Here is a 25214-nt window from a genome sequence, read left to right on the forward strand (position 1 = left end):
TGATAAGTTTGGAAATTTTTTTTAATTTTAATTTTTAAAAATTTATTTAAAGGTGTTATCAACTTTCTTGCCAAACTCATTCTATTACCCCCACCTGTCATTTTGGCCAAAAATCACCCTTGACTCATCTTTTTCTTACAAGCCACATTGAATCCTGACAGCTCTACCTTCCATACATATCCAGAATTTGATCACTGTCTCACCATGTTCACTCATAAAGCTCTGGTCCAAGACATCATTGTCTTTTGCTTAGATTATTATCATAGCTTAATTGGTCTCTGTACTTTCAGGATTTGTCCCTCTTACATTGATTTACATTTAGTAGCTAAAGTAAGATATGTAGTCAGATTGTCATCCTTCCAGCTAAACCCTCTAATGACCCTATGTGACCTACAACTCCCAACCCCAACCAGTTCACTTGTGAACCAAGCCATAACAGACTTCCAAAATACCATGTGGGCTCAGTTTAGGAATTTTGCATTGTTCCCTCTGGCCAGAGCTCTTTACCCAGTAACAAATCCTTAATTTCTCTGATTTGAGGATATCCAAGAAAATAAGCACCCTAAATTTTGCAAAGTTACTTCTTGTATATATATATATTTTTGATTCTCTTCATCTTCAGAATTTCTGTTTTTCCTGAAAGTTTAAAAGAATGCCCCAATCAACCCTTAATACTTTACGGCATGTAAGTGTAACTGAATATGCTTTAATGTTATTCCTCTGTTATAAGGAAGCAATACTTCCTAAAACAAGATCAAGATGCCTTCTGGTCCATGGGCCATTATTTTTGGAACGATGACAGGGAAAACTTCAGAGCCTCATCATTAGCAACCTTGGTATTAAAAACAGTTTCCACCCTGGCTGGTGTAGCTCAGTGGATTGAGTGCCTGCCTGTGAACCAAAGGTTTGCAGGTTTGATTCCCAGTCAGGGCACATGACTGGGTTGCAGGCCAGCTTGAGAGGCAACCACACATTGAAGTTTCTCTTGCACATTGATGTTTCTCTCCCTCTTGAAAAATAAGTAAGTAAAATCTTTAAAAAAAAAAAGAAAAAACGGTTTTCCCCACAATACAGGTGAAACCAGCTTTAATACAGAAAAAACAAAGGAAAATATTTAGACTGTGTGAAAAATCTCCTAATGTTGGCGTATTTTCTTAATTTCCCGCTTTTTTGTCTTAACAATATTCCTTTATTATAAACATAGTTCTTTGAAATCTCATAAGTGACGTTTATTTAGACATTTGCTTTAGCTCTTGCCATTATAGTTCTTCTGAAAATTTCCTTTGTAACTGATGCAATAAACTTGGAGTTGAGAGATGTATACATTTTAAACATATTCCTCAGTTTTATTCTCCCACGTCAAAGGTTCTGAACATTTTTCAGAGTATTAATACTTTTACATTGCTTATCAAAACGGTTACTGAAATCTACACACCCCCTTCATCAATTCATAGAAATACGCACTCACAGACTTCTTTAAATCCATGTCCAGTCGCATTCATTTTACACATTTGAAAAAGAAACCTAGGGATTTGAATGCAGAAACCAGATCTCCAGACTTGCAATCGATTTCTTCTCCGAGTCACTCGGAGTGGCCATTCAGGAGTTGGGCCGAACCTTCGGGACACGGAGGACCCACCTGCAGAGCTTCTGCCACTCTTTCCCCCGGGCTCTACACTGCTTGGGGCCTCTCGCCCAGCTCCCGTGGGACGCCAAAGACCTTATAGTTTGGAGAAACATAGAAACCCCCCGGACCCCACCATTAGCCCACACTAACAGGGAACATCGGTCCGCCCCCCACCGGCATGCGGGTCACATCCGGAAAACAGAAATTACAGATTTCGCAGACACGCCCCCCCGGCTGACAGCCACCAGCAACTCCCTCCGGCTGTGGAACGCAGGCGGACTTTCAGCCCTGATATATCGAGCGCGGATGCAGCGCTGAGGGGCTTCTCACGCTCAGGCCATACAAAGCCCAGCAACCCGTGGTAGGTGTCTGTGACGAATGCCAGACCGGGGGCCCTCACAATCCCTGCAAATCTTAAACGGGCGTGGGAAAGGCAGCTACTCAGCGCTCCGCTGGCCAGGCCTAACGAGTCGAACACGGAACTAAGGAGCGGGCGGAGGCCGGCCCGGGGCTGTTGCTCAGCAGACCCGGCCTGGCTTTGGGCCCCTGGCCTCCTTGCCGGTACTCTGCGCCTGCGCCTGTCCGGCCGCTGCCAGCTTCCCTGGTGAGGCCGTGGTCCCAGCTGCCACGCGCTGCCTGGGTGTCTAGGCGATCCATGGGCAGCAGCGAGGGCCACGATGACAGATTACAGCGAGGAGCAGCGCAATGAGCTAGAGGCTCTGGAGTCTATCTATCCCGACTCCTTTACAGGTGACTTCCGGGGCTGCAGGCGTGCAGCCGTCCTGGGATGGAGTGGGGTGGGCCAGAGCTGCCGCTGCCCTCGGCCTCCCGGGCCTTGATGGAGAAGGGAACAGCGAGGTCGCGTGGCCACCTGGCCCGCCACTGTCTCCTCAGGTTCTTTTCCCTAAGGGTTCAGGCACTTGTGAACAACTGCACGGCAGTTGTTCCTCTTGTTCCCTGAAATCTAAAAGTCCGAGCGAGGCTGGCGAGGTCCCTGGAGAGTGTCAGATCTGGAATTGAGCCGGGGGCACTTTGGTTTTTGTGTAACTTAGAGCAACCGGAGGTTGAGTGAAATAACACGAAAACGTACTCCACGAGGGAGTAATCCTTCTAGTCTCAAAGGGGTCAGGTGTCAGTTTTCACCTTTAATGGGGTAGAAGCTATTTTTCCTACGATGGTGTTTTGAAGTTTATGGGATTCAGAGTCGTGTTTACCCAGAATCAGTTTGAGGGTAGCGCTGTTCCTGAAATTTGTCGTTTTTCTTTTTTATGTATTTTTTGTTCTATGGCATTCTGCAGAATGCACAATGAATGGTGTGGCCCAGAGCAGTTCCATTGCAGATTCACATGTTGTAGGCAGGCAGGGATATTGGACACCATCCAGCCAGGACTCCTCTTGCTGCGAGCAAGGGAATGAAGGCTCAGGAAAGGTAGGTGGCTTGCTTTGCATCTGCCAAGTTACCGGCAGGATGGGGACGAAGAGTTAGAGAGGTCTCACACTCCTTTTCTCTTCCCGCACCTTCAGACACGTGGGGCGTGGGCTCTAGCTCCAGCTGAGATGAAATGGAGCAGAAGATTAGTTGACATGTTGGGCTAATGTAAAATATTGGGAAATGAATTACATAAAGGAAGATAATTATTCTGTATTAAGAAATGCTTCGGATGATTCTTAAAATGCAGCAAGATAGCCATATCAATATGGCTTCTCCCACATTACGCTTAGTTTTTGAGAAGTGATCAAAGAAAACCAGTAAGAGCGAGGAGAAGCTAGGTTTGTGGGGTTTCTGTGCCCCATACCTTTCTTTGAGTGTTGTCTATCACTGTCAGAATTCAAAGCTATGTTATTTTAACGCATAAACTCCAGTCCCTCTCCCTTTCATTGTTTAGCATAGTTTTCTTAGCTCCACCTTTGACCACTGCTTGCAATGGTAGCAAATTTTGTTCTGCTTTGCCAACAGGCAGATGTCTCTCAGCTACCCCTGTATAGCTGCAGTCCTGTTCATGTTCTCTCTCACCAGCAGTACAGCTGTGCTGTGAGGATGTTAAGGGAATGAGTGAAGAGGGGTTTGAGAGTGTCATTAACTGGGTGAGTGTGTATGGAGTCTGGCTCCCTTCTCTATCCTTGCTTATATGTCAATGTCTAAATAAAACAGAATATAGGGTCAGTTGTTGGATATATTCTTAATCGTGAGATGTATAGTCAGTCATTCCTAGTCGTTGGAAATGTAACAGGCATGAACACTGTAGGCAGAGTTAAGAAAGCACAAGATGTGCTAGTCTCTTCATTTCTTTGGACATAAAGTATCCCTCAGTAAATACTGTCCATGTAAGCATTTATAAAAGTGATACATTTTTAACCTTTAACAACAATCTGGTGGTTCTTTTGTATTGTACTAGGTCCTGATACAGTTAAGTGTATGCAATTCTTGTCAGAGGCAAAAGTGCTTAAGGATTCTGAGTTAGGGTAATAAAAGACAATTTATGAATCTTTGAAGTATGCAAATATTCTGCATTATCAGCTGAGCCCATTAGCCCCTAATTCCTATCAGCATTCCTACAAGCTTTGCAATAAATAAATTGAGATGTCTTGATTTATAGTTCATCAAGAACTCTGCCTTCCACGTTAATCATGTTCTTTGTGAAACCTCTCAGGGAAACGGCAGAAGACTTTGAATAAAATGTATGTTTAATCTTTTGAAATTTTCAGGATTTGCAAGGTTTACTATTTTATAGCCTTCTTTTGTGTTCATGATCTTATACTTTAATATTTTCATTCCAGGTTTAGGAAAAAGCAATTGCTTGTGTCAGTTTGCTAAGGAACACGAATCTGTAGTTTTCTAACTACATTTTGAATCACACTTAATATTAGTTTTTTATTAGATTTGGTAAATAGTGCTGTTGATGAAGGAAGTCGATACACTTTTTTGGGGGGGGGGGGATAGATGACTGAATGCTTAACGGAAAAGCCTTGTTGATGCTGAAGAGGCACAATTTGGCCAGCTTGTAGTCCTAGCCATGGAGACCTAGCTTAACTTCAAAACTGGTTGCAATCATAATACAGTTTCTTCTTTTTGCCTATTCTGTAGCTTGACTGCATATTGATATAATCCTTTTAACAAGTAGTCTTCCAAAATACAAACAGACTCTCCTAATGGCAACTTCTCCTTAAGTAGTGCTTCTAAGGTAGTAGAATTTGGTTGCTTCCATTTCTGTATCAAAATCTCTAGCTATGGGAAGTTTTGTTGGGACAAATTGGTTGGCTTTGGGCAAACCAAAAGTCAAGTCCCCATAATTCTGTTTGGTCTTACAGAGAGGGGTACATAATCCTGTATTTGCTGTGTCAGTACCTCTAAGTAGCCATGAGCCTTACACATTTATAATTGCATCTTCCAGATGGGGCAGAAGTCATCTTTTGAAAGGAGTTTTTCTAAGACAGACACTTCCTAAGAAGCAAGTACACTATTTTAATATGGGCTGTTTGATTCTTTGTGAACATCTTAATGTCATTTGTGTGTCCCTTTAGTGTACCTTTCAGCTACTACTTCCATAATCTCTGTTCTTGACAAAATCCTTAATTCTATCCATCTGCCCAGATATCACCTAACACTTCAACCCTCCACTGATTCATTCCACTATGCCCAGTAACCTTACCTTTTCTCAAAAGTATTCGATCCACATACAATGGTAGAAGTCTGATATCTTTAGGAAGGCTAGTCTGTCCTCTACTTACCCCAACAGTAATGCATTGGAACTGGGATTATTCCTACATCAGGAATCATTCATCTTTGTAAGTGCAATGAAGTAACTTTCCCATCCCTAGTTTAGTCACCTCCAAGTTTGGGAATATTAACCTTTCTCATGGTTTTTTAAATACATCTTTTAAAATTAGGTTCAGCTGTGACAGAAAATCTCCAATAACAGTGGTTTTAAAAAGTAAAAGTTTATTGCTCTTGCACATAAAAGACAGTTGTGTAGCTCTTGTCCAAAACTTCTTCAGGGGCCCAGACTTCCTAGTTCTCTCTCACCCCCGAGACAGAGTCTCACTCCCGTGGTCAAGATGGCAGCATTCCTTTTTCAGACAGTAGAATAGTTAAAGGGGAAAAAAAGTAAAAGACAGCAGTTACTTAAGGAAATTTCCTGGGAACTGGCAAAGGACTTACTTGCTTCCATTCCATTAGCTGGAACTTACTCATTGTTGAGACGTAACTGGAAGCAGGGCTGGGAAATGTAGTTTTTATTCTGGGTAGTCAGTGTGCTCAGTTAAAAATGGTATTGCTGGAAGAAGGGAAGAGTGGATTTGAGGAGATATTAGCAGTGTTCTCCAATATTCTTGTTCTGTTGTTCCTGGCTCACAAGTTTTTCTCTGTAATGGCTGCTTGGTGTTGTGGGTATTACCAGCTCTTCTCTCTTAGGCAAATCATAAAACCTTTCCAACCCTCAGTTTCTGTGTCTGTTTAATGAATAGTAATATAAATGGACATACTTTATGTAATTGTTAAAAATATATAAGGTACTCTTTCCCAGAAATTTACTTTATTAGTTTCTGCTTCTTCTAACATGTCTTCGTAATTCCTTGTCTTTTATCAATGAACACTTCTGATTTCATTTTCTTCAATGGATGGCTGCATAGCCACACCTTGAAAATGCCATCTTCAATATTTTGGCCTCTGAAATTCCTCTTTCTATCCGTAAATGTTGTAGCCCTACCATTCTTTCATTCGTGTGCTTTTACTGAACATGGCTTTCATAGTAATTTCTTATGGATTAATGGCTTATCAACTTCTTTCTTGTTCATCTTGCCTCCTTATTCTATCTGGCTTCCAGGTCAGGCAGTTAAAGATGCCCTTGCTACCATACCCATATCCTCATTTACCAAATATTTACCAAATGTAATTGTTAGAAGCCCAACCGACTGGGAAAAGACTTTGGATAAGTAATTTACAACGTGGTGTGATGGCTTTTTCATGGAGATGTGTATTGGGTGCAGCTGGAGCATAGGGAGAGGTGAGGGTCTGAGTTGTGTTGGAGAACTGGAGGGCGATGAGGAGCCAACAAATGAATGAAACGTGGGGAAGCAGCACAGTGTGTGCAAAAGCCTGACTGCAAGGGAGCAAAATGTGATCAATGGCAAGGGGCCTGGTGTTGCTGGAACATAAAATGAGAAGTGCAAGTTGTGGAAAATGAGACCTGGCAAGTAAGCAGGGTCCAGATCACAAAGGCCTTATTAGGAATGTCGACATGATCTTACAGGCCAAGGGCTCATTGCCTAGGCACGGACGCATGCACTCTAGACACATCGGAGACTGCCATGTCAGACTTGGTTTCCATAGTTGGGGTAGTTCATAAATACAATAGCCTCTTCTTGATTTTTTTTTTTTTTTTTTTTTAAATCTCTTGTGGCTGCTTCTTTTCTTTTAGTCTCTGGCACTTTTTCCTCCTCTTACACCTTCTACCCCTAAATTTAGGATTCCTTACAAAGCTTGTGTCAGTTCTTATTTCTCTCTCCATTTTCTCTCTAGTGATCTCATCTAATCTGATAGCTTTAGCTCATACCTCTCTGTGGATCATCCCAAAATTAATTTCAAGCCCAACTCTCTTTAGTTCCATTGCTCATTTCTGATTGCATACTCAATAATTACCACTGAAACTGTGGCCTATAAATGTATCATATTTGATTTTTCTTTTCTACTTCTTGTTTTTTGTGGGTTTTTTTTTAGTGACTCCACCATCTTCTGCCTGCAAATTTAAAATGTCATTCATCACCATGTACCATGCTATTCCCATTGCTGCTAACCTAGTTTAGAACCTCATTATCTTTGCTGGGACAGTTTCAATAACTATTTAGTCCATCCTGCCTTTAGTCTCATTTCTCTCCCATTTTATGCACTATTGCTAGATTTATCTTCCTATGTTTAGAATACAGTTCAGACCACATTATTGCTGCTAAAAAAAAGAAAGATTTCCATGCAATTTCTCAGCTGGAAAAAAAAAATTTTAATGAAACTGTAGATTATTCAGTTCTGCCAGTTATTACTTGTATAGCCTTAAGAAAACTATTTAAAAGCTCTTTTATCTCAGTTTTCACATCTATAAAATTGGGATGGTACTATAGTTAATTGATTCTAAGACATTTTTACATTTTAACATCTGTGCATTCTGAATTTGTCTTAAAATCGATTACATTTCATAGTTTAATTGCAGCTTTTTTCTTAGTGGTACATAAAATAGGATGCATCTCATACTTAATGGCCTTTTAAGTTTGGTGAAATATAACAGTATAAAATCATGGTCTTGGTGTGAGAATTAACAGATCTTTATGTAAATGCATAGCACTGCACAGGCAGAAAGTAATGCTCAATAAATGTTAGCTGTCATTATTGGCTATTAGGTGATTCCTAACTTACAGCCTAATGAAGTCCTAGAAAATGGTAATAAGTTGAATGTCATCGGGTTGAACCCTTATTTCTGTAGTTGCACTGTTTATATTTAATGACATATAAATGCTATTGATCATGAAAATAAATAGGAATGAAATACATCAAATATATATTTTTTACACACATTTATTTTAAGAAAAGCTAAGGCCAATCATAAAAGCTTTATTATAATTTCCTTTCAGGGACTTTTTCAGCATAGGCTGGCCTGCCTGAGGCCTATTCAAATAGGAGTCCAATGGGTCTTTTATCTTTCCGACAAATACCTTCCAAGTCCTCATAGACGTTCATCATTGCTTCAAATGTTTTTTAAACCTTAATTACAATGAAGGCATATGCCTTGAGACTTTTATTGATAATGAATATTTATGAAGGACTCAGAAGTTCCGAAGTGGGAAAAGTGAGTCGTTTACACAGTGACTTCTTCAGGGATCCCCACGTTCTTTCATTTCGGAAAGCGCTTGCTGACCTGACCCCACGCTGGACAGGGCCAGCGCTTCCCAAGCTTGCAGGGAGCCACAGGCTTTTCTCAGTGGCTGGCGGGGGGGGGGGGGGGGGGGGGCTTGGATTTTTCTTATTTATTCTTTTAAGGGTTTCAATGCAAGTTTTCTTTGTTTTTGTCTTCCTTCTTTCCATTGGCTTAGCTCTTTCATTGAGCCAAAATTTATTGAGTTTCTAAATACTGCCAGGCACTGATCTAAGAGCTCTCGTAGTCTTTATCATATTTTTGTGGGGGAATAGATAATAAAACAGATATGTTGTATCAGACATCAGGGTGTAAAATGGTATATAAAGCTTTCTTTATTATGTAAATGTGGATTTACATGTCTTAAAGTTTTTTATTGACTTTATTGGGGTGACATTGGTTAATAAAATTATATAGGTTTCAGGTGACTTGTCTTGCTTAACAAATTGTGAACAATTTGATGTTAAGATTTATGGCCAATTTTATAATTCCATGAAGGATGGTAGAGGCTCAAAAATTTGTAAAAAGAATAAAACTTGGTTCCAGAGATGCTATGGGAGAAAGAGATAGCTAGAAGACACAAACTCTTAATAAATTAATATTTACGGTTTGTCATGGAGATTCTGAGTTGTATTTCAGAATACTTAAGTATAAACATTAGTAATATTACTAAATATTTAACAGTGGGTAATTTCTAATAAGAAACATTAAACTTTTTTTGTCATTCAATTTGGGAATATTTTAGAATGTGATTTTTTATATATCGGTGGAAGTTTTGAATTAAAGGTAAATTATGTAATTATTTTAATTGATTTGATAAAACTCCAGGAGGGTATCTACTATAAGTAGTTCTTTCCAGATTAAAGACAATCCAAGATTTAAATAGAAAATTCATGGATGTGTTTTATTATTTGAATGTCCTATTTAGTCTGTATTTGCAGAAATGGAAATTTAGGCATAGGGATCATTTTCCAGGACTGGGTAGTGATATTTGGCTAATGAGGAAAGGCATCTGCCTTAGGATACATCTTAATAACTTAACTTATGTGTATATTTTCTTGCAGTATTATCAGAAAGTCCTCCCAGCTTCACCATTACTGTGACATCTGAAGCTGGAGAAAATGATGAAAGTAAGTCTAGTAAAAAATACTTGTGGTTTCTCTAAGCCTATCCCTCAAGAATTGTACTTATTCTTCAGCAATTCTGTGCAGGGCATTGCAGGTATAGAGGTGCTAAGGTGCTGTTACGAATCTGGTGTGAGTGTTATGTGTTTCTAGTTGGTATACTATGTGAATATGACTTCTAGAAAACGGAAAGTCAACGAGATATATTGACACAATAAGCTTAGCTTTTAAAAATGAAACAAATATTAACACTATAGCAGATGTAGAAGAATTTTTTTTTAGCTAAAACAAGACTTTGCATGCATACATATTTCAGTGGTTGTATGATATTTCATTGAGTGACTATTACTTTTCCATGACTATTTTTCATCTTTGGACATTTAGATTGTTTACTGGATTTTTGCTATTATAAATAAGTCTGTATAAACCTATCTGCATGTTTTTCTCCCTCTGTTTAGGGTAGATATTCTACTGTTATTTAAATATATATTTTGAAACCAGGTAAGACCACTGTTCTATAGCTATAGGACTAAGGCAGATATACAAATTGAAATAAAGCGGTTATAAAACTAATAAATTAAAATTAAATAAACCAATTTAAACTTGGGAAGATGTTGGGGAAGGAGGGAGTATCTGAAGTTCATTTCTACTTTTAGTCCAGTTCAGTTTGATAAAAATATAAAATTCATGTTAATGCCAGGGATTTTTTTTTTTCTGTTAAAATTAGTCAGCTAAAATTCAGCCACGGAATATCAATTTTAGTGATAATACTTGATAACTCTCAATCTGTTTTATACAATTAAAAAGGATGTCAAATACTTATATATATTATTTATGTTTATATGAAATCTCATAAAAACGAGCAATTTTTATATTTTGTTTAAAATTAAATATATGCATATAAAGATACTTTAAAGTATCCTTTTAAAAATACTTTATGATCATTAAATATATCAAAATGGTAATAATTCCATCTTCCTGTTGATAGGATTATTATTGGTTTTATTTTTACCTTAGTGTCTTCTTAAATTTTTTATAATGACTGTTCATCACATAGTAGAATATAAATTTTGTAAAGAAACTTTTTTAGCAATAAGATTAGAAAGAGTGGGGCTTCCAGTCAAGATGGAAGCCTAGACAGATACACTATGTCTCCCTCCACAACTAAGAGGGAATGCAACTACCTCAAAACAAGAGACAACCAGAAGTTCCATAAAATTGAGCTGCCTGGAAGTTCAACAAACAAAGATATAAAGAAGAAATACTCATCCAGGCAGGTAGGAGGGGCGGGGCTGGGGCTGAGAGGATGTGATGTGGTGGAGGCAGGGGCGGTGGCAGTGGCTTGTCAGTGGGAAGTGCAGTCACATGTTTTCAAAGGTAGAGACACCTGAGGAGCGCTCCCAGCACCTGACCAAACTGCGCAACTTGAAGTTCCAGCACCGGGAAAAATAAAACCTCATTGCTTCTGACTGTGCAGACCAGTGGGGATTGGGGCTAAAGAAGAAACTGCAGGTGTCTCAGCAGAGTCTGCTTGTTTAAAGGGCCCCATGATCCTAGGAAGTCCGCAGACCCACCCACTCTGGGAACAACAGCCAGGGCAACAGCTAGAGAGGCACCAGTCCCATACAGAAATGGGGGAAATGCCTGGAAAAGGGGCGAGTGCTGAGAAAGAGGCATTGTTCCCTGTCAGACCCCTCCCCCACATACAGCACCACAATGTGATGAAACCGATTGCCCTGTACTGACGAATACATAAGGCTCCGCCCCTTAAAACATAACAGGTCTGACAGCTCTACCTAAGACACAGAGGCAGACAAACACAGGAGCCTGTTAAGCTGAGGAGACAGAGAAGTATAGCCCAAAAGAGGGAACAGATCAAGGTTGCAGTGGGAGAACCAAGTGATGAGGAGGTAGCCAACCTAACAGATGTAGAGTTCAAAACACTGGTAATAAAGATGCTCATAGGCTTGACAGATATGCTTAAGTATGGCAAACGAATAAGGGAAGAAGTGAAGGCTATGCTAAGTGAAATGAAGGAAAATCCACACAAAACCAATGGTGAAGAGAAGGAAACCGGGTTTCAAATCAATGATTTGGAGCATAAGGAAGGAAAAAAACCAGTCAACCAGTACAGAATGAGGAAACAAGAATTGAAAAAATGAGGAGAGGCTTAGGAACCTCTGGGACAACTTTAAACATGCCAACATTCGAATCATGGGGGTGCCAGAAGGAGAAGAGGAAGAGCAAGAAATTGAAAGCCTATATGAAAAAATAATGATGGAAAACTTCCCAAATTTGGCAAAGGAAATTGACATACAAATCCAGGAAGCACAGAGAGTCCCAAACAAGCTAGACCCAAAGAGTACCACACCAAGACACATCATAATTAAAATGACAAAGGTAAAAGATAAAGAAAGAATCTTAAAAGCAGCAAGAGAAAAGTAGAGAGTTACCTACAAAGTGGTGCCTATAAGATTATTAGCTGACTTCTCAAAAGAAACTTTGCAGGCAAGAAGGGACTGGCAAGAAGTATTCAAGGTGATGGAAAGCAAGGACCTACAACCAAGATTATGCTATCCAGCAAAGCTATCATTTAGAACGTAAGGGCAGATAAAGTGCTTCCCAAACAAGGGAAAACTAAAGGAGTTCATCATCACCAAGCCATTATTATATAAAATGTTAAAGAGTCTTATTTAAGAGAAAGAAGGTCGAAACTATGAACATTAAAATGATAATGAACTCACAACTATCAACAACTGAACCTAAAAAATAAAAACAAAATCCAACTAAGCAAACCAGAATAGGAACAGAATCATAGGTAAAGGGATCGTTTGGAAGGTTATCAGCTGGAAGGGGGAAGGGAGAGAAATGGGGATATGGTGCAGGGATTAAGAAGCATAATTGGTTGGTACAAAATAGACAGGGGGAAGTTAAGAATAATATAGGAAAGGGTGAAGCCAAAGAACTTATATGCACGACCCATGGACATGAACTAAGGGAGGTCGGATTGCTGAAGGGAAGGAGGGTACTGGGTGGAGGGAAACAAAGGAAAAATAAAAGGGGACTATTATAAAACATAATAAAAAAAATCTAAAAAAAAAAAAAATTGGAAAGGTTAATAAAACAATGAAAAGTGCCCAAAAAACCACAGTAATTTTTTTGTATCCATTGACGCATGAAATTTTTTGTTGACATCCATACACAAAAATTAAAACAAATATCAAACCAGCATATTTTTAGATGTTCCCTCCCCACCCTCCATGGAGAAAAATTTAGATTTGAGTTAAAATCATCAAAATGAGGAGATTTTAATAATTAAAATATGAGTTACAAGAAAGACACACTCTAGACAAAGGATTATTGTGGCTAGTAAGTTTTGACAGAAAATGTTTAGTACATCTGCTTTGTTGCAGATTGCTTGAAAATTCACCAGGCTGGGCTGCAAAGAAATAGGTACCTTGCAATGATATACATGTAAGAATCTTCCTTCCATACAAGTTGAGATCTGGGAACTGGCACAAGCCAAAATAATGACTGATAATGTACAGGTGAGTCAGGTTAAAAGTCTCTCACACAACCTCTTAGACTGTCCTCTTCAAAACCTGTCATCTAGCAAAACCCCTTAGCAATCCGTTGCTGATAGAAATAGAAATCCACCGTGCAGATAGAAATATTGACCCCTGGCTAAAGCCAGATCTTCTGCCTGGCAACTGACTTTAGTAGAGCCCTGAAAATGAGCCTGAGTTAGTTCTTTTTCTATGTGTTATATTTAGTGCCTTTTATCCATGTAAAGGAGGGTTGTAAAAAGAGTGTAACTTTTGTGTGTGTGTGTGTTTTAACATTGCTTTTCTTTGCAGGAAAATCTGTTGTGCTACTTCTTTTTTTTTGACATATTATAAATTACTGATTCAACAAAGATGTTGACTTCTCTCTACTTTACAATTTAAGATATTCTTACCAAACTCTTATGTTTTTAGCTGTCCAAACTATCCTCAAGTTTACATACAGTGAGAAATATCCAGATGAAGCCCCTCTTTATGAAATATTCTCCCAGGAAAATCTAGAAGATAATGATGTCTCAAGTATTTTAAAATTGTTAGCATTACAGGTAAGGAAATAATAGGTTTTGTAAAAGCATTATTTTTCAGCCATAAGTGTCAATTTCAATAGTCAAAAAGTGCTACTAAATATGTATAATTAGTACATTGAACAAGCATAATTCAGTGTGTGTGTGTGTGTACAAATACCTTTAAAATTTGAGTAAGAGTTGTCTTTCTGCCCTTGTTGGAAACTCAGTCACCCATGACTTTTAGATAATAAAAAGTCTGATAGGTATGAGTACAGCTTCAGTTTGGTTCTCAGAATGCCTAGTTCCATGTGCAGTTAAAAATCCAATTGAAAGCCCTGGCTGCTGTGGCTCAGTGGATTGAGCATCGGCCTGCATGCCAAGTGTCGCTGGTTCGATTCCCAGTCAGGGCACATGACTCGGTTGCAAGCCAGGTCCCCAGTTGGCAGGCACGTGAGAGGCAACCACACATTGATGTTTCTCTCCCTCTGTTTCTCCTTTCCCTTCTCTCTAAAAATAAATATATAAACAAATAAATAAATAAAATTTTTAAAAAAATCCAATTGAAAAGAATTCAGATTTCCAGCCCCTCTCACCTGTTGCAGGCTACTGGCCTACAATCTGTGAAGAGGACTAGTGATTAATTTATTTCTCATGTCTCCTTCTCCCTAAGCTTATAAACAACAACAAGGGTTTATGACTCCTCTAAGAAGGAAGGTTATGTGGGAAAAAAAAATGGGTATTGGAAAATTGTTATTTGGCTAGTCTGTGTTGGGATGGGATACTGAGCTTGGAAGGTATTTAAAGCAGTCTCTTGCTTGGGTAGAGAGTGGTCCTGTGTTCTTCAGAGTAGGGAGTAGGGAGGGCAAGCAAAATCTTTACCATTTTAAAATTAGAAGTTCTAATTTTTGTTTGTTTGTTCTAAGAAGAATTAGCAGGAAACATGTCTTCACCTTAAACAAGGCTTGCATATTTCAAGGAGTGTTAATCTTCTTTATGCTGATATATTATACCTTATCCTCACTCCAGGATATTTTTTTTACTGCTTTTAGAGAGAGAGGAAGGGAGAGAGAAAAATTGATGTGAGAGAGAAACATTGATTGATTGCCTCCCACGTGCCTAGACCAGGATTGTATGCGCCCAGACAGGGTATTGAACCTACAGCCTTAGTCATGTGCCCTGACTGAGAGTTGAATCTGCAGACAGCACTAACCAACTGAACTACATTGGCCAGGGCTTAATGCTGGTAGTTTAAAAATACTCATATATGGAGCTGTTAGCAAATGAAGAGTGAAAGAATGTATGTCAAACATAAATTTATGCTGATCCTGAGCCCTGTACCCAGAATGAAATTACACTAATTCTAATACCATTTGGCACGACATGCTTTACTTTAAAGAATTGCAGAGAACCTGAGACAATATATTTTATTCAGTCAGTCATGTATTAATATAAAATATTTGATCAGAGTAATTTATTTTTTTTCATTTTATATTGTATCATACTCCTTCCTTAAAAAAAAAATGTTTAAATATCTTTCTAACACTTACCTGAGATCAGATGTGTTAACAGAATATTTGTACTTTTTCTCTATAAATAGTTGTATTAATTGGGACAACTGTAATAGCATAATAAAATATATATATAATTCTTTAAATATTTTTATATATCACTATTTGTAAATCCTTAGAGCAGTCTCTAGTACCTGGCACATAGTAGACACTCAAATATATATATATTTTAAATTAAAGATTGAGTTATTGGTGAGTACAGTAGTCCGTTGTTTCCTAGAAGATTTCTGGATTAAAAGGCAGGCATACTTAATCTCACACATGCTGCCAAGTTGGCCGTCAGAATGGCTGTGCCAGATTAGGACCTCACTACTGCCGTGAAGGGCGTCTGCCTGCATTTACTCACCTGTATGTTTTTATTTAGAAAGAAACAAATGATGACAAGGTAAAATAGTTTAAAATCATAATTGGAAATTTGTTAATAACTAGAGATGTGGAAATCTTTTCACATGACTTATAGTTGTCTGATTTCCAAATGAATGATTCTTTTTTTTGCTTTTCTGTTGGAATGCTTAACTTTTTAGAAAGAGATACTACCTGGATTTGCTACTGAAATACGAGAGGTCAGTCCAGAATGTATCCAGCTGTGTAATATGAGAAATAGAGGCATTTATTGCAGATACAAGAAACGTTATACATAGGACAGTGACGCCTCAGTCCCCTTCAGAGCAGGCACCTGCGACCTCGCACAGTTCTCCCAGTCACTGCCAGCAGCCCCACTGAATTTTTCTGAATCTTATCAACAGTATCTGAAATCTCTTCCCTTCCAAAGGTGATTTTAGTTTGAGAAAATCCAGAAGTCACAAGGCGCCAAATATGGGCTGTAGAGGGGCTGAGCCACCTGGGTGATTTGATATTTCACCAAAAACTCTGCACCAGATGTGATGCATGAGCAGGCGCATGGTCGTGATGCAGCTGCCAGTCACCAGTTGCCCATAGCTGCAGCCTTCTGAGTCATCTGAATAGTTTCTGCAGAGGAATGTTCAAGCTTAATGCAAAATTTGATGCAGATACATTGTTGTACTTGCTCAGTCATTTTGAATGCCATGGCCACACAGTACACATGGTCACTTAATGGCATCTATTGTCCCCACTGACTGGTGAAGTCATCGTTGGTTACTCATGTGCATTCCAGTCCACTCTCCTTGGCTGCCAGGTTACATCGTGTCATGCAAACTGTTATCGTTATATTAACAATGGCTAGGCTTTTTCCAGACAGACCTCGTATATCAAGCATTAAGTGAAATGATCAAAACATACCCTATTGACACCTCCCACCTCTCCTAGATTGTATACTCTGGTGAGGAGTATGGACTAGCAAACTGGATGTCATTATTCTGCATGAAAAATGCTCTGATGGGTGAGGTACAGGAATGAGTGTGTGAGTGCATGTAGATATGAGGCACTAGAGAAGCTTCCCAGAGGAAGCTGAGACCTGAAGAAAGTGATTGTCAGGCTGTAAAGGGAGAAGAGTTTTAGGGGAAAGGAACAAACTTACGGGGCATGAAAGTGAGAGAGAGAAGAGAGAGTCATCCTAAATTACTTGAGCATAGACTTTGAGGTTTATGGTTATATGTGAAGGAATTAAAGAGGTTAATTCAAATACCAGAGGGTCTTCTAAACCAGAGGTCCCCAACCCCTGGGCTGTGGACCGGTACCTGTGCATGGCCTGTTAGGAACCAGGGCACAGCAGGAGGTGAACAAGGGAAGAAGCTTCACTGTTATTACTGCCTGAGCTCCATCTCCTGTCCCTGTGCCCTGCCACCCCCGTCCAGGGGAAAAATTGTCTTCCATGAAACTGGCCCTTGGTACCGAAAAGATTGGGGACCACTGTTGTAAACTGTTTAAAAAGTTTGATCTTGCTCTTCATTGTTTGGGAAGCTCTTGAGAGGTTTTTAAGCAGGAGACTGATTAAATCAGTTTTTTGTGTGTATTGAATGGTCAGAGAAATTGATGTCAGGTTTTAAGAAGACCACTTAGGAATTTCTTGTGATATTCCAAGGTAAAGATGACAGTGTCTGATGATAGTGTTGATAGAGAACAGTAGGCAAATTTAAGTAGTATATACAAATAGGTAAGAGAAGGCGATAGAGCTTAGGACGGGAGGAGAGTGTTCAGATTGGGTAGATTGTGGTATGATTATCTTGAGATGCAGAACTTAGCAGTGGGTTTTGTGGAGATGATAGTTTCCATGTTGAGATGCCTGTGGGACATCCAAGTCGCTGTCCAGTGATCAGTGTTCATATGGGTTTGGCGCATAGGAGAGAGGTTTGTTTAGAGTCAGATTTAGAATGGTTAGCATGGAAACACAGAGAGGCTCCACTGCAGAGGAACAGGAGCTACCTTGAAGCCTAGTCCTCACACAGGGCCCAGGAGATGAAATACCTATTCAAATGCTTCTGAGGCCAGTCCTGTCAAAGGAATGCTTAGAGATCTCTTCAGCTTCTAGGGCAGAAATTCTGGCCTGTAAATTTTGGATTTTTATTTCTTTGTTTTGTTTATCCACAGACAAGGTATCCTGTTTTATTTTATTCTGCCTACATATGACCAACTTCCAAATAGGCTTTGAATTATAACCCTTTCATGAATCAGATGCTTTTCTATTTGGCTTTGAACCATTTCAAATCAAAAGAAAAAAAGGGGAGCTAAAGATAAATCACAGAACTACCTACATTCTTTATTATTGTATTATGTTTGAAAATTGCTTTGGCCTCAAAGTTCAGGTCATTGTCACAGCTCTTAAAATATTCAAAATGAACTAAACTAATGAAAACATGCTTGAGAACTAGTGTTACTAGCTACTGTAGGAAAAGTTTTCTGAATTCTATCTACATTTATGATTATTAAACAATTTACTGAAATATCTGCTTTAGGTTGGATATAGAAAATTACATGACTTCTTAAAATGTAAGATACTGTTATTTACATATATGTTCAATTCTTAAATAATCATTTATCCAAGTGTCTGAACTGAATTAGTAATAATGTTATGAATGCACGGAATTTAGTTATGCTGAAACACTTTTATTGATTGGTTTTTATTTGTCTGAGAAGTATGCTTTTCACTACAACCTCATTTTTTTGTTGTTGGGTTTTTTTATTTGTTTTATCTTTTTGGTTACATAGGCAGAAGAAAACCTTGGTATGGTGATGATCTTTACTTTAGTAACAGCTGTGCAAGAAAAATTAAATGAAATAGTGGATCAAATAAAAACTAGACGAGAAGAAGAAAAGAAACAAAAAGAAAAAGAAGCGGAAGAAGCTGAAAAGGTATATTAAAAGCCATATGTTCTTTCTCTAAATCTGTTTTTTTTTTTTTTCTTTTGAGTTTGGGGTTTTTTTTTTGTTTGTCTCTTGTTTTTGTTTTTGGAAATTGAAGTAATGTTTTTGGAAATCACAAAAATAAATGAAAGTAAATGTTAGTAAAGCTTTACTAAGTAAAATAAAATCTTAGCAGTCTCATTTAGTTGGTGGTGTATCACAAATAATGATTAATAATCAATAAAGTTTAGTAAAGCTCATGCAGGTAAGATCAAGAAATAGAAATTTTTTTTACTTACAATATAGAGATGAGAATTAGTAAAGCCGCCACCATAGTAATTTAAATATAGTCATGCACTGCTTAACACAGATATATGTTTTGAGAAATGCATTATTAGGCAGTTTCTTCATTGTGTGAACATCATTGAGTGCACTTACACAGACCTACATGGTGTAGCCTGCTGTACTTCTAAGCTATATGGTATAACCTATTGCTCCTAGGCTACAAACCTGTGCAGCATGTCACTGTACTAAATATTTTAGGTAGTTATAGCACAGTGTGTGTATACAAAATATAAGTATTTGTGTATCTAAACATAGAAAAAGTAAAATAAAAATGTGGTATAAAAAGTAAAATTGGTACACCATTAATGGAGCTTGCAGGACTGGAAGTTGCTCTATGTGAGTAATTGAGTGAGTGGCAAGTGTACATGAAGATCTAGAACATTACCGTACACTACTGTAGAGTTTATAAACACTGTACACATGCGCTACACTAAATTTATAAAACAGCATGAAATTAAATCGAGCACAGGAGAAAATGATGCAGTCAAAACACTTGGTAAACACAAGATGTGTGAGGCTGCTGCTGGCGTAGCATGGCGGACTGTTTTACAGCAAACTTTATATAAGCAGAAAGAGTACATTCTAACAATAAAAACTGTGGTATAGTACATACAGAAGCCAGTAACATACTTGTTTATTATCATTATCAAGTGTAAATGCATTGTATATAATTGTTTGTGCTATATCGTTATACAACTAGTAGCACAGTAGGTTTGTTTACATAGGCGTCACCACAAACACATAAGCAATGCATTGCCCTACGATGTCAGTAGGCGAGAGGAATTTTTCTCCTCCATTATCGTTTAGGACCACTGTCCTAGAGGTGGTCCATTGTTGACTGAAACATTGTGATGTGGCACGTGACTGTATTTACTAAAGTAAAGAAAACCTCACATTCTTAAATGAAGTGAAAAGATAAGCTATGATGCTAGTGTTGTAAATTGATGTGTATTCAAAACATTAATACTGACAACAACTTTCTTCTGAACGGTGAATATCAATGGAGATATGTTGCATATTATCTTTGTTTTTTTGTAATAAAAATTATAAGTGGACTTTTCCAGAATGAATCACCAATGAAAGTTTAGTATAGGCAGAAATCAGATTAAGTACTTCAAAACTTGAAACAGCTTTTCTGTTTTCCTGTAAGTAGCTATATACATTTGTCTAGAGCTTTAAGCTTTATTTTTTAAACTGTGGTCTCACTTATCTGGTGACATGTTATTTTTTTCCTTCAAGCAATTATTTCATGGCACTCCTGTTACAATTGAGAATTTCTTAAATTGGAAAGCCAAGTTTGATGCAGAACTCTTGGAAATTAAAAAGAAACGAATGAAAGAAGAAGAACAAGCAGGAAAAAATAAATTAAGTGGTATGGCTCATGCCTATTTCTATTCCCCCCAAACCCTTCTGCATTACTTCTGATACAGCAAGAGGAACATTTGGACACATTTTTGTAAGAAATTATTATACTTAGACATCTAGCAAAAAGAGAGAGCATTCTCTCTCTGCATGATGATGTACACACATAATTATAATTGATATTTATGGCTTGCCTTTGATAGAAATATTGCAGTGGATAGACTTTGAGATACAGCTATCATGACTTTCAGGCTTACAAACCTTTGAAGTGATAGAGTCAAACCCATTTGATTTTCTAGGACTCTGAGGCAGACTAGGGTTATCACTTGCTCCATTTTAATGCAAACACATTCATATGCCTCTTAACTGAGTTCGTAAATTTATTGAAATTCAAAGAAAAACAGGTTTTTAGACTTGTTTTCTTGAGTTACTAGATTTTTTAAAGGGTTGTAGAGAAGATGAAGGAAAACCATGCTGTTCAAATTAAATATATTTATTTCTTTTAGGGAAACAGCTATTTGAAACAGATCATAATCTTGACACATCTGATATCCAGTTCTTGGAGGATGGTAAGAGTTCCACATGTACATATTGTGCTGTTTTTAATATTAAACCATGAAAATCAGAGTAACATTGTAAGTCATTCTTCCCAGGGGTATAAAGAAATATATTTTGAAGAATAAATTCTAATATTTGATAAATTTATACATTAAAAATAGCAATGTATTTTTTAAGGCTTTTTAATAACTTAAGCAAAATAAAAGATAGTAATAGATAAACAATTATGATCATATTAGCCTCTAACAACCTGTAAACCAGGCCACTGTGACTTAGATGATCTCTTTGGAAACTGTATTCCATGGTCTGTCATGGAGCTTTATAAAAATCTCAAATCTGGAACTCCTCTTGCCCACTAACCAAAAATCTTACATTTCATACCACTCTTACTATCTTTGCAACGTCTGGCTCCTCACTCCTTCCTTCTCCTCTTTATCCTAATTCTTACCCTCTTTCAGTCTTCTGTCTATCCATTACCCATCTATCCACAGTATTTATGGTACCCCAGCTATAAGCCAAGCATTGTCCTGGTGCTTAGGATACAGCAGAGAACAGCATAGAGAAACCCCCTGCTCTCATGGAGCTTATGGCCTACATGTGTTTATGTAAGTGTGCTCTCCACTGCCACACCTCCGATGGCACCCTAGAGAGAGTTCCGCACTTCCTTAGCCTTCTGTCATGCCCATCTTGCCGGTTGGGGATCCTGTGCCATCTGGCCTGTCAGCCTTGCTCCTGGACTGTCTGCTGCAGCAGGTTAAGAAGCAGTGTTGATGTGGCTCATGTTAAGTCATGTTTAACCTTAGCTCTGGGCCCTTACTAACATTTCACATTTTAAAATATATTTTATTACATTCTTGCTTCAAGATGTTTATATTCTCAAAAACAAACAAGCAACCAACAAAAATGTCCTCCTCTATCTCTTTCTCACTTTAAGGACTAATTTTACCTCCTATTTTATTGAGAAATTCGAGGTCCAAAAAGCTTCCTCATTCTCCCTTGCACTTTAGAAGTTTTGCTGTCTTCACTCATTCAGTTTTCCCTGTCTAATGGATTAAGTATCTTTTCATATCCAATAACTTACTAAAGATTGTCTGTTGATTCTATCACTAAAATGTCTTCTCTGCTCTTTCCTTTTGATATTGAGGGTTTATACTTTTTTACCTGGATTTTTGTAGTAGCTTCTTAAATTATCTCCCGCGTCAGTCTCTTTCTCCTTCTAGTGACCTTACCTACCCTATTGTCACAGCCTCTGGGGTGGTATTTCTAAAACCGCATATTTCTCTCCTTAAAATCATTTGGTTCTCTGCTGCTTAGAGGGAAAGGTTGACTTACGCAATTCTTCAGTCTAGTCTGTCTTTATCTGTGTTATCACCACATATTTTTCCTCAAGAATCTTGTGTTTTAGTTAGAAGTATACAATGTCTTAGGTTTTTTCTCTGGCTTTCTATATACTTCTGCCTAGAATTGCTTCATTCTGGCCCCTTCTTGGCAGATTCAAATTTATCATGAAGATATTTCAGGGGTCATCTCCTCTGGGAAGCCTTCACTACCCTTCTCAGACAGTCAGTAATTCTTGGGCCTGGACTCAGCAAATTGTATTTGATTATTGACCTGCTCATATGCATGAAGCAAGACTTATTTTTATTGAGTTGAATGTCAGTGGGCTATAGAGTCTGAGGGGAGAGGAAGATGAACAATTTGGGGTGATTTAAGAGTACTGTAATAGCCTACCTTTATGTACTTTAGACAAACTGAAGAGTATAGATATTTAATACAAAACCTTGGTATTGCTTCCTATAGAGCTTAGATATTTGGAATCTTGAAAAGGCATGCCATTAGTTACAGGGGGAACTAGGAGACAATGTAGATCAAGTTAAAGCTATCAATTAAATAACTAGTGGAGCTTTAATGACATACATGTCCTACATTGTTAGAAGAGATATACTCCTGGTTTGGGGCCCATGGTTAGTGATCATCTTCTTTGTATAACCAGGACCTATCCTCGTCTTCAACTTGTCACATGCCACTTCATCAGTAATTCATTCTAGAAAGCCTTTTTTATGACTGAAAGCATGAAGTTTTTCTTAAAATGTATCAGTCTCTGCTGACCATTACAGACCATTGTCAGTAGGTTACAGTAGCATTTAGGATTTCATCACCTCCCATACACATGGAAAAGTTTCTCTTTGGTACTGCCAGTGAGTTGTAGCTTGTGTTCCTAAGTATAAGACTGAAGGTGAAGTCTTTTGTCTTTTTCAGCTGGAAACAATGTGGAGGTAGATGAGTCTTTGTTCCAGGAAATGGATGACTTGGAGCTGGAGGATGATGAGGATGATCCAGACTACAATCCTGCTGACCCAGAGAGTGACTTGACCGATTGATGGCCCATCCCCGTCTGCAGGGAGGCTTGACTGCCACAGCATCTGTGGCTGTGCTGAGAGGGTGTTGATTTTCCTTCCTTTTTTTCTAAGAAAAAGTAATTTTCAGGAGAATATTCTTCTGAAAGCTTTCATCGAAGAACTTAATAAAACTGACCTTAGAATTTCAAATATAAAATGTTCAGTTTCTCTTATTGGTGGGAAAAAGGTCACATATTTAAAGTGATGTATTGTTGGAGAGAGATCTGTCTATAACTCCAGGCTTGAAGATAGACTGCGGCTGTGCTCAGGTGTGGGTTTGTACACAGGAAACTGGAATAACTCGGAATTTCTAAGCTGGAGACAGTGGCAGCTTTTGGATTCTAAGTGTTTTCGTTCATGTAAAATATTTTTATAAGACTGAGGTAAATTAACTTTAAACCTCCTGAATTCTAGCCTTTGGGCATGATAAATGTAAATCTTAACACAACCAGAAGGTCATGTAATAGAAGTAAAATGGATTTTAGTCCTATAGTAGTATTTGAATCAGAACAAACTGTGGGAATTATTAAGGTGTGTACTTCCAGGCCCTTCTCAGTTTAAGTTAATAAACACTGAGCCTCAATCTGAATATTAAAACAGTGAAATCTCATGCCAGTGACTCAGGTGACTGTGATGCACACTGATTAAGAACCACTGTCCTACAGTTGTGAAGTCTGCACGTTGTGATGTTCCCCTGTGTTTTTAATTAATCGGTCTGCAAGGGTCTGAATTCTTGGGGTGGTACACTGTCTGCAAGAGAGCCACACTCCACATCTACATACATATGAGACCTTCGTAGTAAGTTGGAATGATTGACTTGGAGATTCCAGGTAGGAGAGTCAGGCTTCATCCAAGTTATCCAGTCATTGCTGATTTAAAGGATTGAATCTAAACCACAAAGAGAAATCACTTCTGCTATTGCAAATAGCTGCCTCCATTCAAAAGTCCATATACCACATACCCACAGCATAACAATATCAATCTCACATTTATATTTGGAGTTAGGCCTTATGGTTAAAATCAAATATGACAAAATGATCATTCAGGAATTTAATACTTTTCCCTAGCACTAATCCCAACCAATGTAAGGGAATGGTAGTTGTGTTCAGCATACCAGTGCAGAGAGAAGTCCAAAAGTTTGTATTATGTAAGATACTGCTTTTCCTAAGGAAAAATCCTTTTGAAGCTGATCATCAGATACATAATCTAAAAGAACAGTTTACAGTGTAATGAAGGTTAAGAAAAGCAATGAGGTCAACAAAGACTTGATTTTGAAGTGTCAGGAATGATTCCACCCCTCCACCCTCACCCGTGATTTTCTGAAGTCTTAAGTTCTGTACGTTTCCTACAGGTATTGAAGTGGATTACCGCTTTTGTCATTACAGAAAGTCATTTTCAGAATTAGTCAGAACCTAATGATATGGGAATGAAGACAATTTGGTTAGTTCTAATGAACTTCCAAGTATTTTCATCCACACTACAGAATAACTTTACTGGGGGTTTGTATTCTGCAAATTAACCAAAGCCTCTGGTTCTCAAACCGGAGCATACATCTCACCCAAGGTAAATGCCTCGCTTTCCTAGTCCCTGGTAGTTCAGAAAGGCCTCAGGTTCCCTGGCCTCCATCCCCTAGATCATTAGGCAGAAAAGTCTGGAGGTAGAACCATGTGGAACTCTCAGGTAAGGGCATCGTCTTTTGCACAAATGGAAGTGCTCAGTGGACAAGCAAAATGAAGCCATATTATTGCCAACCCCAAGCGGGCAGTTAAGCTAAAGCAATTAAGGACCTGAAAATACTGGAGAGTGGGCTACTGCCACACAATCCAAGATGATAAAAATAGGTTATTGGTTTTGACCACACCAGTCTATACACATCTAAATGGGATATAATCATTAAGTTAAATTATACTCCAAATTTGGTGTTAAAAGTAGATTGATTCTCATGGAACTTAGACTTTTGAAAATATGAATCAGAACATTTTTCACTTATACTTTAAAGTTA

The 25214-nt window shown here is 38.2% G+C and overlaps 1 protein-coding gene across 1 annotated transcript; it reads left to right on the forward strand.

Annotated features, from left to right (window-relative positions):
* The first annotated feature begins 2084 nt into the window (after positions 1-2084).
* On the forward strand, positions 2085-23831 carry RWDD1 (RWD domain containing 1). Its single transcript, XM_090279781.1, has 7 exons — positions 2085-2377; positions 9591-9656; positions 13628-13758; positions 18414-18557; positions 20133-20265; positions 20762-20824; positions 23073-23831. Exons 1-7 carry the CDS (start codon positions 2305-2307, stop codon positions 23192-23194), a joined length of 732 nt encoding a protein of 243 aa, XP_090135907.1. The 5' UTR covers positions 2085-2304; the 3' UTR covers positions 23195-23831.
* The last annotated feature ends 1383 nt before the right edge of the window (positions 23832-25214 follow it).

The sequence above is a fragment of the Furipterus horrens genome, unplaced genomic scaffold (assembly GCF_987537825.1).
Source record: "Furipterus horrens unplaced genomic scaffold, mFurHor1.1.pri manual_scaffold_6, whole genome shotgun sequence".
NCBI lineage: Eukaryota > Metazoa > Chordata > Mammalia > Chiroptera > Furipteridae > Furipterus > Furipterus horrens.